Here is a 13818-nt window from a genome sequence, read left to right as displayed (position 1 = left end):
GAAAAAGTTGGATTTTTGCTCATTACTCACAAGCTACATAGATAAACCTATAAAAATTTGAATGTCCTGTGGGCGATAATATTGTACCAGTACAGAAATGGGAAAAGATTATAATACATCATAATTTCGTTTTTTTTTTTTTGTCGAAACCTTTACGCCCAACAGCAAGCTTCAAAAACACCCATCCACCCGCCGCCTCTGATACAGGGTATATTAAGGTTGTATGCAACATACATAAGGGCTTAAGATACGCCCACTTTCTATTACATCCATCGATTTAGAATCACTTTCTAGATTGATCTAAGTCGGTCTGTCTAGCTGCTGGTCGATGTAAATTTGCGTTCAGCTCACAAGTCTCATTTTTTGAGATATTTTGAAACATTCACGTGCTTTTGAAAATGGTTCGAACTGACCCAATTTTTCAGCCACTCCCCATATAACATCTCATCTTGAAGGGCCGTTATATCGAAATATTTGTAATTTTGAAAATTTCTTCGCAAAAATCGCAAAGTAATCGTATCCAACATTCTAAATTGATATGAAAATTTTTGTTCGGTTCATCTGCTCCATTGTCCATCTGTCCGTCGGTTCAAATATTCTCTCGTTTGTAAAAATAAATGAATGAAAAGATATATATTCGGAACACAGCCGAATATAATTGTCTTTCTTCTTTTGACATTATTATGCTATCTTTGTTGCTGAATGAGTTTTCAGTTTATTGTTATCGCCGTTCTGCGAACGTAATTATTTGTAGTTTCACCTACGCTTGTATAGAATGGTATATCGTAAAGTTGCCAAATTTTTGACTTAAATTTGTCTACTTTGTAGACTATACAACGTCTGCGTATGATGCCTTGCTGATGTTTAGCGCATTCGATAATTGGATGACCAAATTGAAAACATTTGTCTCGACCCACAAAATATACATGTCCCAAAGCATTTGAAGCGGGAGAATTGATTTCTTGCAAGCAATTCATAAATTTTTGTTCACAACTGCATTTCATTCTGCGATTAAAAAATTATAATAAATATTAGCAATAATAAGTAAGTGAAAGGAAAAAGTTTATAATTTCTATTTCTCTACTTGCATCGGAAACCAATCGCTATTGTAAAGATTGTGTAATGTTACATCAGGCATTATTATGCTTTCGCAGTGATCATGATCACGGCAACACATATCAACCTCTCTCAAATTACCCAAATCATCATAGTTAGCGGCTGTGTTTCCCGGGCCACACCATTTTGTACCTGGGACTATCGTACTTGTTGACGGAGGCTGTGCTGGTACATAAATTCTGTAAATGTCCTCGTCTTCAAATATGGATTCTTCAAAACCCTGAACGGTTCTTATTAAAAATATGACAAATATTGCGTATCGCGTCATTGACAATCAAAACAAAAACTCAGCTAAAGCGATTTGATTAGCGTTTGCAATATTTAGGGAACGAAGTAATTGACTATTCTAAGCTGTTGATTACCATTTCATTAGTAAACTTATGTGCAGCTAAAGGCAGCGAGATAAGCATATTTGAAATTCATACGTATCAGAATTAAAAATTAAGATTAGGGAGATTTGTTGAGCTGTACAGTGTAAACGCGTCAATAATTTTCGGAATTAAGTAATAAAGCAAAAAAAAAAAAAGCTCTTTAGCAAAATTCTACTTTTATCATCAACATTGTCTCCTTCATGAACGATACATATAGGTGACTTCACTACTATTACGATGGCTTCTTTGTGAAAGTTTCGATGGCTGGTTTATGAAAGTTCGCAAGATACCTTTGAGTCCAGGTCAAAATTCATTGGCTTTTGACATAGTTAGGATTCCGATTTTTAGAGCTACTTTTTGACTATCGAGAGAGTCTTGCTTTGGACTTTTAACATTATCGGTGTACGTAGAAACTTGCTTAAGATCAGTAAAGCATCAATAAATTCTTGTTTTCCACAAAGGACGGATGCTATAGGTTACGCACCACAAAGCAATGGTTAATCAATACAAAAAATCTCAAAATTTGTCGACTGTTTTCCAATTAACAACAATAGTGTTAAATAACATGAAATAACATGAAATTTTGATAGTAGAAAGGTAGGAGAGACAACTTTACAAATCAATATTTTGTAGTTTCGAAAGTAAACGTAAGCAAATACACTTGTGATTGAGATGTGGATCAAAGCTTTTTTCAATATATTGACTGCAACTTGCCATTGTTTGTCGAACGCAATAGATTTGTAGTTGTACATTTAAAATTCATAGCAATAACAATAAGCTCACGATTGCGTTTCTTTCATATCTCCTCATATTTTGCTCATATTTGGTTGAAGGACTTCATCAATAGTTTACTCTCCCTTTGAGGTAAACACAACAAATCTGATGTTCTTACAAGTATTTAATGATTTTGGCTGCGATTTGTGGGCTGAAAATGTCTCCTTTGAAGATGAGAAGAACATTACAGTTACTCTCAATGGAGGAGACTACAGATACATTATTACTGAATGGTTTTCAGCTCAGAAGCAATTCTTGCTCTTTGCTCTAAAAACATTAGGATGGATTCTGTTAGTCTCCTTATAGCCATGTAAGAACAGCTTGCTACTGTTAGTCCTGTCCTCACTGGAGAAGCGAAGGTTTACCTTAGATAACTCATTCCTAGTTAAGTTAATTAATGACGGCATTGCTTCGCCGGCCTTTAATGTCTCCACTCATTCTTCTTGAAACTTCATATTCGTGAAGCTTACCCAATATCGATATAGCTGCGAGCGTTTTAATCTGGTGAAGGTCTTCTGTAAAAATCGAAATCGATGTCTATAATTTATTATCAGTATTAAACTCGTTACAGATGAAGTCAGTCATCTTCAGTATGAGCGATCTGTCAATGTCGTATTTAAGGTAAGCTAACTAAGAAATTAGTTGCGCAAGTTGATCATAGATATGTTCATGTACTATCTTACTTAGCTTAGGATTTTCCTTAAGTGTTTACGTAGTTCGACGGTCTCGCTATAGCAGTTAAATTTTCACATTCAATTTATTAATTAATAAGCATAACTCCTTAAGTATTTTATTAAGTTAACCATGAAATGTATCCTTGAAATTTTACCGGCTTTCTAATATCACTGTTGGTTGGAATTTTTGTAACAGACTTGAATTGAAGTAAATAAATAAAAATGAGATGATTTCGATTTGGATTATATGGACCTTTAACGAAGTTGTACAATATGCCATACCTTTCGTAACTAAGTCAGTTTATTGTGGGAAGAGTTCAAGAAGAGAGAGAGAGAGAGACGTTGTAATCCTCAAATATATCTGTGTGAGCTTGCCACAAAGATCATGCGATATAAATCTATTGGAACATTGAATCCAATCGACTTTATCCCATCAATATTATTCGTGCTATTGTTGCAGTAAGAGCACATTTATGGCGGAGAGAGGCAAAAATTGATCCAGAGGCGAACGTATATATAAATTCGGTATTAATAAAAAATAGACCTAAGAACCACTTTTCAATATAAAATGTGGAAAATTGGAACTTTTTACCACGTAAATATTCGGTTTTCTTAAGAACGGTTTTATGAGAGAGAGAGAGAGAGTTCAAAAACTTGCCTCAGCCCATAAAATTTTTAATTAATGTTATTCCTCAGCACCTTTTGTAGAGAAACTTAGGAAATTGAAAGAGTGGAAGGGAATGGTTGAAAAAGTGTATCAATTCGAACCGCCTTCAATAGTGTTCGTCATCAAGTGAAGTCAAAGCACGTCAGTGTTTCAAATTTCATCGAAATATCTTCAAAGTTACCGATCTTAGGTTGAATACAAAAATGCCTGAACGCACATCAAGGACAGGGACATGTACAGAAGACAAGGGCTTGATATGGAGCCACCTTTGTTATACCTTTATTATACCGATCGATTCGGGAAAACATTCTGATCTAATTCTCATTTAGGCTTCTCTGTCCGTCTGTCCGCCTTGCTTTCCAGTGTTCAACCCACACTTCGCAATTTCTAAGGTATTTTGTTGAAATATGGATCACTCTTATGAATTGACATAAGGCCAATTGCTACTGAAAATGGTTAGGATCGGACCACTTTTTTGATTACTTCCCATATAATGCCTCATTTTGAAAAATTGGGAAGGTGAACCGTGGCCCCCTATGATGCTTTTGTTTATTTTATGTAACATAAATTAGTTGTGGGTATTAATACATTTCCGCATTCCGCTGACAGCAATGGTGCTTTAAATTTTTGACTCGAAAGTTCTGACTTGATTTCATTATGAATAAATTTATTTCGTTTAACTATTAACTAGAATTAGATCTATATATATATATATATATTTTTTTTTTTTTTTTACGTATTTATTAATTATATCTGGATCTACACTTTCGATCGCTACGCTTGTCATTACTGCTGAGTTTCATTTGTGTGCACAGTATCAGCCAACCATCGTAATAAATTTAACATTGTTCTCGCTGAATACCAGCAAAAAGGATATGCATTGTAACAGCGTTCAGGTGAATCACGCAACGCTAAACCTCTACCATATGCAAGGCCAACTTTCGCTGGTGCCATTAGCAAGTTTTCTTCTAAAAAATCATACAACATCACAGCATCCTGGGATGATTGTTCAGCTCCGGCTACCAGCTGACATATAAGTGACTCTAAACATTCGAAAGGGTCCCGTGATAAGATACGTTTCCAATCTATAAACGAATTATCGGATGATGAATTTTTGGCAATTATTTTCTCATCTAATCGATGCGAATGCACTTGATTGGCTCTGAGATCACGTTTACCACGAGTAATGTACTTATCAAGATTTCGACTGGCACTAGTAAGCAAACGTGTTGCCCCCGCCGGTAAAGGACGACGAATTTTATTCCAGTCTTGTGCTAATAAATGTAACATATACATGGCTCCCAAGCCCATCGCCATTAAAAGCATAAGTCTGAGACAAATATAATCAGTTAAAAAAATTTTTTATTAGGCAACAAGTGATTAAGTAATTACCGAAAACCCATTAAAAAATACTATTAACGCACTCCGTGTATCTGCTTGAAAACAACTTAATAGTTTAACGTTTAATTTTCAAATAAACTTTTACTCCTGCGTAAAAGTTTTGTCCGGTGGCAAATTTGTAACACTTTCGTGTAATAATCTCTGGAAAACGTTTTGCTTTTCTTTTAATTTATATCACAGTTGAATGTTCACAATTCCACCTAACTAAGGCTAAGAAACTTAGATGTGAAGCGAACAATAACTGTCTAGAAAAATTGTAAGATGCGAACATAGTTGCAAAACCGGAACCACCAAATATGTGCATATGGAGTGGACACATCTTTTCAATTTTCTTCAAAACCATTTTACAGCTGAAAGCATTTTCCGGACTTAAAATTACTCTCTGTTTATAAAAGATCTTGTTAACCGGTTTCTTGCGATTTCATAAGGTGACATAATGTATACCTGTAACCTGCACGCCAACATTGTCTATGAGATGATAGCTTTTATTGCATTTGCTTAACATAGCTGGATTAGTAAACTATGTATGTATGTATGTATATATGTTTGTATTTCAATGTTGAGGTCTCTCAAGGCTCAATTGCTACAAATTGGTATATTTTGTTATACTGGCATGAAAACTTCGCTTGTACACGCTTATCATAATATATACAAATGTCTTTACATATTTCCCTATTCACGTACTTGTTAGACTTCCTGCCTTTAAATTTTGTAATGCCAATAATACGTTATCCTCAGTCAGTTCATAGCGATTAATGTCACGAATATAATAATCATGATTTCAGATATTTTTCAGTATTATCAAATACTTACTCGAAACATCGATGTCTGTAAAGAGTAGTCGCTCTTGGATATTAATTAAAAGACTTCGATAGAGTTCATCTATATAAAGTGGACGATTTCAGTGCCTAATTAGAAGATTTGGTTAGACTATGTCTGTAAACACTAAGCGATTTTAGTCAATAATTAGAAGGTTTGATAATAGTCAACTTTGGTCCGTAATTAGAAATTTTGGTTAGGGTTCCGCTATGTATATTAGCCGACTTTGGTCGGTAATTAGGAATTTTGATTAGCGGTCGTTTGTAAATAGTAATCGATTTTTGTCCATAATCAGAAGATTTGATTGGAGTTCGTCTATAAATAGTAGTCGATTTTGGTCCGTAATGAGAGGGTTAGGTTAATGGTCCTCTATAAAAATTAGCCATCAGAAATTTTGGTTAGGGTTCCTTTATATATAGTAGTCGATTTTCTCCCCTCCCGATCCTTTTTGAGGAAGGAGGTTCAAACGCAAACCAAAATAATCTAAATTTAGTACAGTTAATTGTTGTTTTGTGAAAGAGCTTATTATTGTCTCTTCTATTTTCGCTCTAGAAGAGGAAAAATGAGATCTTGTTGTTGTATCAAAGCTTATACCGAAGGGCGAGGTTTATTAAACACATCTGTTGCTCACTGGTTATTTCATTACTTCTTCTATCCATCCTCTACTCTTTCTTCTTTCGATAACTTTCGATGATTTCGATGACACTCAAGATACCACAAGTTTTACTTTACTGGGTTTAAATTACAGAAGAGCACACACGGCATTATCGATGGCAACTATGAACGTAATTTACATTTTCAACTAGTAAGGCGATTACAAAGGCGGAAATTCCCGATATGCGAGCCTTTTCCGCACCTTCACAGTGATATTTTAAACAAAATTGAAAATTATTTCCAACCTTCGATTTTCAAATCTTGCCGCTTCTTTTATTACGCTTTGAAAGTTTTACGTTGTCTGCAACAAGATCTTTCACACATTCTCTCAAATTATAGTTTATTTATTTATTTTTCAAAATAAGGCTTTTCATGGGGAGTGACCGAAAACTTGGTACGATCCGAACAATTCTCAATGGCGTTCTGCTTTACGCCAAAACTCAGCAATATAACAAATTTCATCAAAACATGCTAAACATCCACTCGTACTTACGAAGACAAGATAGAGAGACGGATCGATGCAAAAAGTAATTCTGAATGGATCCGTTTAATAAAAGGTGAGTCCATCTCAAGCCCTTCTCGATGTTGCATAAATCTGCAAAAACTTAACTCCTTGTATACCCTTGTTTATAATCGCAAAAAGAAGAAGATTTGAGAACAAAATTTATATATTTGAACAAGGCCAGCTACGACTTTGCCCAATACAATCATTAATTTACTTTCGTGATAAAATAAAAAAAAATAATATTTACTTTAACAACTCTTACATGAAAGGAGGGCCGAAATGTGAACGTATGTGGTACAAATTCAGCCATTAACTTTTTAGTGACAGACCGCCATCACTCTTCACCTATTTTCGTCGTAAAGTAGTAAGAATCAGATATTGCCGCCTAACAGCTTGCTTTTCTTGTAAATCTCTACATAAGAGATGTAGCGTGAAAATAGATCTATGCGGACCCAATTTTGATGTTAAATTGCTATTGTCATCGAATTTTTATCATTAAACTTTATTAAGTGAACCTTTATGTCAAAGGCAGTCTTCTCGAAATAAAGGCATTTTTTGGCGAATGGCGTCAATAATGGACCGATCCAATTCATTTTTAAAAGGCTTCCCATATGGATGCACAAACATTTATCAAAAAGACCTACAAACTGAACACGAGGTTACGTCAAACAAATGGACGGACACAAGTCGATTTAGAAAATGATACAGAAAATGATTTCGAATCGATCGATATAATAAATGGTGCATCTGTTGCGAGTTCTTTTAGGATGTTATGTGAATCCGCATAAACTGAAGATAACCTGCACCTCGAGCAAGTTTGGGGTATAATGTACAAATAGCTGACGCAATCAAGGCAAACATCCGAAAACCAGCAAACAATGGTAGGAAACATGTGAGGTTTATTAGCGAATCGTATGAAGCGTTAAAGATTTGTAGTCAATTTAACTACGACATCGGCAAAAAGGGTGTACCAAGCATTACATTACAGATATTGAAATTTTTACGCCTGGCCTTGAATGGGTTAAGTAGCACATAATTAAATTTACATTAGCTAAGTTTCATGAAAGTGACGAACATATATAGAGGTTTGCTTCACATATTATTATTATTATTATTATTATTATTATGATTATTAATTTAGGCAGCGAAATAATGTCGAGATTAAAGTTTTGAAGCACTATTATCTAAGGCTATCGAGTTTATTAAAAACTATACTGCATTTGACATTCGAACGCACGACCATTGAGTTGCTAGTCGAGATTCTCTGCCATCGGCCACTCAAGCGGATTTAATTTACTTAATAGAGATGGTTTGTCTGCATTAATAATTATTAGCTCAGCTAAGAGAATAACACCGAGGAAAAATCTAGTGAAAGTGGAACTATAAGTTGCAATCTATTTCCATAGGCTGGCAAAGATACTAAGCTCAAATTCCTAAGAGGGAAGTGTTAAAATTTTCCCTGAATTGATTCAATACAATCAACGTAGCACCTATAGCACTTAACATTCAAGAGTTGATCGAACCAAATTCATGTGAGACTTCACCTTTCCAACTCGAGCAGTCATCAAAAGGTGGCGCCGCTAGTGGTACTATAAGAACTTACTATGTGTACTTCAAAACGTATCTTATATGTCCTACATGTACTACACGGTCGACAAAATTTTAAAAACAGTGGACACTTTTCGCTTGTTCGTGATATACCTAAACTTGAATTTCCCGAAGAAAAGTAGAAAATTTAAGAGCAAAATCAATATAAAATTGCTTGCATTAAAAAGTAACAATCAGCGATTACTTCATTGGCCGTTGTTCGCTGTAATGTGCTACTTCTCCCTGACGAAATTTTTCTGTTTTACTCTATTCAAAATTTCGTTTATAGTTACTTCCGTTTCCCTTTTTTGATTCGCACACAATCTGTCTCAATCACAGGCAGGTCCATCTGCTCGCAACCGGAAAATCTCGTGAAAAAGTCAAATATTTTTATGCACACTTGACGACTTGCAGCAAGCGGTGCGTTTCAAATGATAATTACGACGAACAGAGTTGCAATCGGCGACGACCGATTTGTTAAAAAGCGTGCAATTAGTGTAAAAAAGAATTCATATTAGTCGTGAGTGAATAAAGTTCGTCCATGACGGATACATTTCAGTTCAGTTGTTCGTATAATGATTTTTATTTTCTTTTGAAGAAAAGGTGGAAATTCAAGCGTAAACTTAAAACACTCTAACACATGTTATGTAATGTATAATGAGTAGTGCATACGCACACATATAACATCATATTTAAATCCATTGCCCGATACTTCCCAATGAAAATGCATTTAATGCATGCCGGTTTCTATGGCTTGCTTGGTGGTTAGCTGGTTCACTTGGCCAAGTATAAATTATAAAGCAACCAAAGAAAACGCTTCAGTTCATTTAAGTCCAGAGAAGAAAACATCGCTTTATTTGCTTTACCCGCAAAATGTATACAACAGATATTTCAAATTTACTTACAAAACTGTGCCAAGCCAGACAAATGATGTAAGAAAATCTACTATCAGTTAAAGCGTAATGTAAAAGCCTAAGGCACTTATTTCAATTTTGCATTTGCATTGTGTATGTGTGCTGTGAGTAAACTTGAAAGTGAATTTCCCGGAAATCATAAGCAAGCGAATACCAAAGTGAACGCAGACTTGAAGCCGTTAAAACAAAAAAAAAAAAAACAAACCATAAGAACAGAAAATGTTTTACACTGTGATATTTTTTGCCACATTAATACTTATATTCCTGCTGTGGGATGTACGAAAACCATCGAAATTTCCACCAGGACCCAAATGGTATCCTATTGTTGGTTGTGCTTTGCAAATATCACGATTACGACTTAAATGCGGCATGTTTTGTAAAGTAGTCGACGAATTGGCCCGACATTATATTAACCCGTATGGATTGTATGGCCTTAAAATTGGTAAAGATAAACTAGTGATAGCCTATTATAACGATACGATACAAGAGATGATGACTAATGAAGATTTAGATGGTAAACCGGATGGAATTTTTTATCGTATGCGTACTTTCGATTCGAAAAAAGGTATTTTAGTTACCGACGCAGAGTTATGGGTCGTACATCGTCGTTTCATTTTGCGACATTTAAAAGATTTCGGCTTTGCCAGGAGCGGGATGATTAATGGCATTCAACAAGAAGCCGAACATCTGTTGAATGATTTAAATGATATTATCAATGAACAGGGAGGAAAGCATGCGATTATACCCATGGTTAACTTATTTACAGTGTACGTTTTAAATACCCTTTGGTCAATGATGGCTGGTAAACGTTATGATCGTAAAAGTGAGGAAATCAATGATTTGTTAAAAATGTTCTTCGAACTCTTTCAACATGTCGATATGGTGGGCGCAATGTTCAGTCATTTCCCCATTATGCGTTTTATAGCACCTAACTATTCGGGGTATAATGCTTTCGTGGAAAACCATCGACGTATCTACCGATTTTTGCGTAAAGAAGTAGAAAATCATCGAAAAACATATCAAAATTATAATGTTCCACGGGATTTAATGGACAGTTACCTCGGAGAGCTCGAGAAACCCGATCACAATGAATCGTTTACGGAAGAACAACTTTTAGCTGTCTGCTTGGATATGTTTTTGGCGGGGTCCGAAACTACTAATAAAAGTTTAGGATTTGCCCTCTTGCATATGGTGCGTAATCCGGGAATCCAGGAGAAGGCGTATAATGAAATCCAGGAGATTGTCGGCTTAGAACGGTTACCAGAATGGAGTGATCGTACTCGTCTACCTTATTGCGAGGCCATCGTTTTGGAAGCAGTGCGCATGTTTATGGGCAATACATTCGGTATACCGCATCGTGCTTTATGTGACACTCGTCTCAGTGGTTATGAGATACCCAAAGATACCATGGTTATTGCCTGCTTTCGCGGTATGCTTATGAATCCAGCCGATTTTCCTTATCCAAATAAATTCGATCCTGATCGTTATTTATTGGATGGCGTTCTTAAAGTACCGGAAGCATATAATCCCTTTGGTTTCGGACGTCATCGCTGCATGGGTGATATTTTAGCGCGACAAAATTTGTTCATGTTCATAACTACGGTAATTCAAAATTTTCGTTTCGTTGCTTTGCCTGGAGAGTTGCCTGATGACGAGCCTTTGGACGGCGCCACAGCTTCTGTAAAACCTTATGAAGCCTATATTGTCCCTCGACATTACTAATTGATTAGGGTACAGCGATTTACATACATATGGAAAGTTGGCAAGAAAATAATTTAAATCAAGCTCAGTTTTGTTCCAATTTTTTTTTGATAGAAAAAATGTAGAGAAACTCTAGTGGGCGATGGAAAATCGTTGCATACTCTAAACCAGTCCAAACCTATTCGTATTCCGTTTTTTCAAAGCAATCGTCCTTAAGCCAAAGTATATTGGCATCAAAAGTCGCGACTGTGTATTGACCGTGAGAATTCTAGATGGACAGACGGACAGACAATCTTATAACAATTCAGAAAGTGATTGTGATTTGGCGGGTCTACCTCAAGATCTTCTGGGTGCTGAATACATCAGCACAAACTTAAGTAGATTATTATAATAACCAATGTCATAGCAGACTCGTGACGCATATCCAGGAGCCAACTTCATTACATATGAACTGCATGTGTTAAGTGATTTTTTTATTCAATTTATGCGGAACCCGAAAATTCCGACTTTGAAGAGGTTCAAAGCGATTTTGCTTGTTTTTTAATCGTTTGCAATCCTATAAGCAAAGAAAGTGGAGAAGTATTGCGTCATGAAATTATTACGCAGTAATTAAAAAAAAATTGCTGCCGCTTTCAATGCAATTTAGAACCTCTTTACATCTATATAACTAAATCATTCTGAATTACTTAAATTGAAGATCGAGTCAATTTTAATCTATATTCATATCTGACTCATTGCGTTGCACATAGTTTTCTTTCTTCGTTTACTAACAATTGGCTGAAAACGAACTTTTGCGCTAATTAAGTTAATTTAACGGCTTTTTGTAAAAATATTAGAGAAAAGTAAATAATATTCGACAAGTTTTGTTCACACGGACCTTTTATATATTGAAATTTACTTTCCCATTAGTTCATGATCAAGTCGATCTACTCGTCATATTAATGGCTTTTATTTTTATAAAAACTGTCAAAGTAAAATGGAAAATTTAAATATACATATAATTGTTTTTGGATACCGAGTAAAGGTAAACTTGGCCATAGAAAATGTACACACGTGATAGGTCTACCAGAGAGTTCTATGCGCCCTTAGAGTAAAACAGAATCCCACTTTTCGAATATGGTCCAAAAAGTTTAGTGAAAATAAATCAAGCCTTTTTGCATCGTCCTCCTTCTTTTGTCAAAAAAGAATTTTGCCTTAACACGATCTTGGCAGTGTCGATCAAAGATGTTCGATCCGAGCACGGCTTATCAGAAACATCGAAATTACCTATTGGAATTTTCTCGAACAATCTTCTGCACTGTACCTGTACCTCAGCCAAACACTTTTAAACTTCACGCTCTTGTAATTTCTCCCTTGTTGATACTCGTACATAAGCCAATGGCATAAATGAATGTATACGTTCAGTGATAAAAAAAGGGAGAGCCAAAAATGCGTCAAATGAATATGCGCATGGAACTTACTGCAATCGGAAGAGACAGCACTTTCCCGTAGACTTAATATACAATGCAAATCTTCAAAGACAAATATTTTTTCTTATTGTGTTATATAAATTCTTTCAAGGTTTTTTTTTTAAATGTAAGGAAAAGAATTCTTTAAAAATTTTAAAGTTTTCCCCAACCGCTCTGAAAAGGTTACCTGTTTGAAATGAATTCCTACTGCCTAGTGATTTTGGACTGTTGATTGCTAGCTTCTCTAATTAGCCGAAGACATCCTTGGAAAGCCTCATGCTTGATCTCAGAACGATCATTGAATATATACGAAGCTGAGAACGATTTGAAATGATTGAGAACTGCGAAGAAATTGTAAGCTTCCAACGAAAATTTCGAAAGTAATTTGGAATTTGGCCATGGAATTATACACTTAGTACAGAGCACACGATTTCGCCTTTCGACGGGTATGGCAACAACGATATCTCATAGAAAAAATAAAGGGAAGACAGCGAGAAAGAACATCTGAACACAGATAGAGTATTTTTGTGGTTGAAGGATTTGCAGATTAATGGGGAAAAATAGTAAAAAATTTACCAAAATAAGACAAGTGAAAACACTACAGTGGGATAGGCCCAACCAATAAATGCTCTACAATTTTTCATATAACGACTTTTCAAAATAATGTGTTATATATCGTTCGATGCGCACCATTTGTAATAGCATCGGTCCTTGGGTCAAGACATCGAACGATCTATTAATTAACTAAGTCCATAAAATGCGGCAATAGAGCTGGTATTTAGTGAGTCTTGAAAGTTCAATCAAAGGCTAGTAGGATCATATGAAATTCAATGTATTAATCTTCTATTTAAGGGACGACCAAGCATTAAAGGCATTGATATCAACAACGAAAACAATTCCGCTTTAGAAATGAAACGAAGCGATGTTAAGCTTATCACTATAAAAAAAAAATGCCCTATATCTCATGTTATATTTGTTCTTTACAGGTTTTTAGCCACGATTTGACTTGTTCTCTTCTAATAAGTTAGGCAGATTGAAACCATGTAACACTTCTATTAAGAAACATTCAATATCTTTAATACATATTTAAAAGCTATATATATATATGTATGGTTCGTAGTGTTCATCATTAGCTAATACAGTTTTTAAAAATGTAATTATATTGATTTAACGACACTTTTTTTTTT

General features: G+C 35.1%; 3 protein-coding genes across 4 annotated transcripts; 1 reads left to right on the top strand and 2 right to left on the bottom strand.

Annotated features, from left to right (window-relative positions):
• Positions 1–599: 599 nt before the first annotated feature.
• LOC119633680 (phospholipase A2-like) lies at positions 600–1996 on the bottom strand. Of its 2 annotated transcripts, none has more exons than XM_038027356.1 (2): positions 1089–1996; positions 600–1005 (listed from the first exon to the last, which is right to left on the bottom strand). In XM_038027356.1, the coding sequence occupies exons 1-2, from the start codon at positions 1382–1384 to the stop codon at positions 711–713; spliced, it is 591 nt and encodes a 196-aa protein (XP_037883284.1). In that variant the 5' UTR covers positions 1385–1996; the 3' UTR covers positions 600–710. The 2 variants fall into 2 exon arrangements, with proteins under 2 accessions (XP_037883284.1, XP_037883285.1); XM_038027357.1 differs by having other exon boundaries at positions 904–1005; positions 1085–1996.
• Positions 1997–4342: 2346 nt separating this feature from the next.
• On the bottom strand, positions 4343–5005 carry LOC119634115. Its single transcript, XM_038028060.1, has 2 exons — positions 4995–5005; positions 4343–4932 (listed from the first exon to the last, which is right to left on the bottom strand). Exons 1-2 carry the CDS (start codon positions 5003–5005, stop codon positions 4389–4391), a joined length of 555 nt encoding a protein of 184 aa, XP_037883988.1. The 3' UTR covers positions 4343–4388.
• A 4696-nt stretch (positions 5006–9701) lies between these two features.
• On the top strand, positions 9702–12489 carry LOC119634114 (probable cytochrome P450 303a1). The gene has a single exon (XM_038028059.1). It carries the CDS (start codon positions 9702–9704, stop codon positions 11202–11204), a length of 1503 nt encoding a protein of 500 aa, XP_037883987.1. The 3' UTR covers positions 11205–12489.
• Positions 12490–13818: the final 1329 nt, after the last annotated feature.

The sequence above is a fragment of the Glossina fuscipes genome, unplaced genomic scaffold (genome assembly GCF_014805625.2).
Source record: "Glossina fuscipes isolate IAEA_lab_2018 unplaced genomic scaffold, Yale_Gfus_2 2, whole genome shotgun sequence".
Taxonomy (NCBI): Eukaryota; Metazoa; Arthropoda; class Insecta; order Diptera; family Glossinidae; genus Glossina; species Glossina fuscipes.
This window is presented reverse-complemented; position numbering and strand designations above follow the sequence as displayed.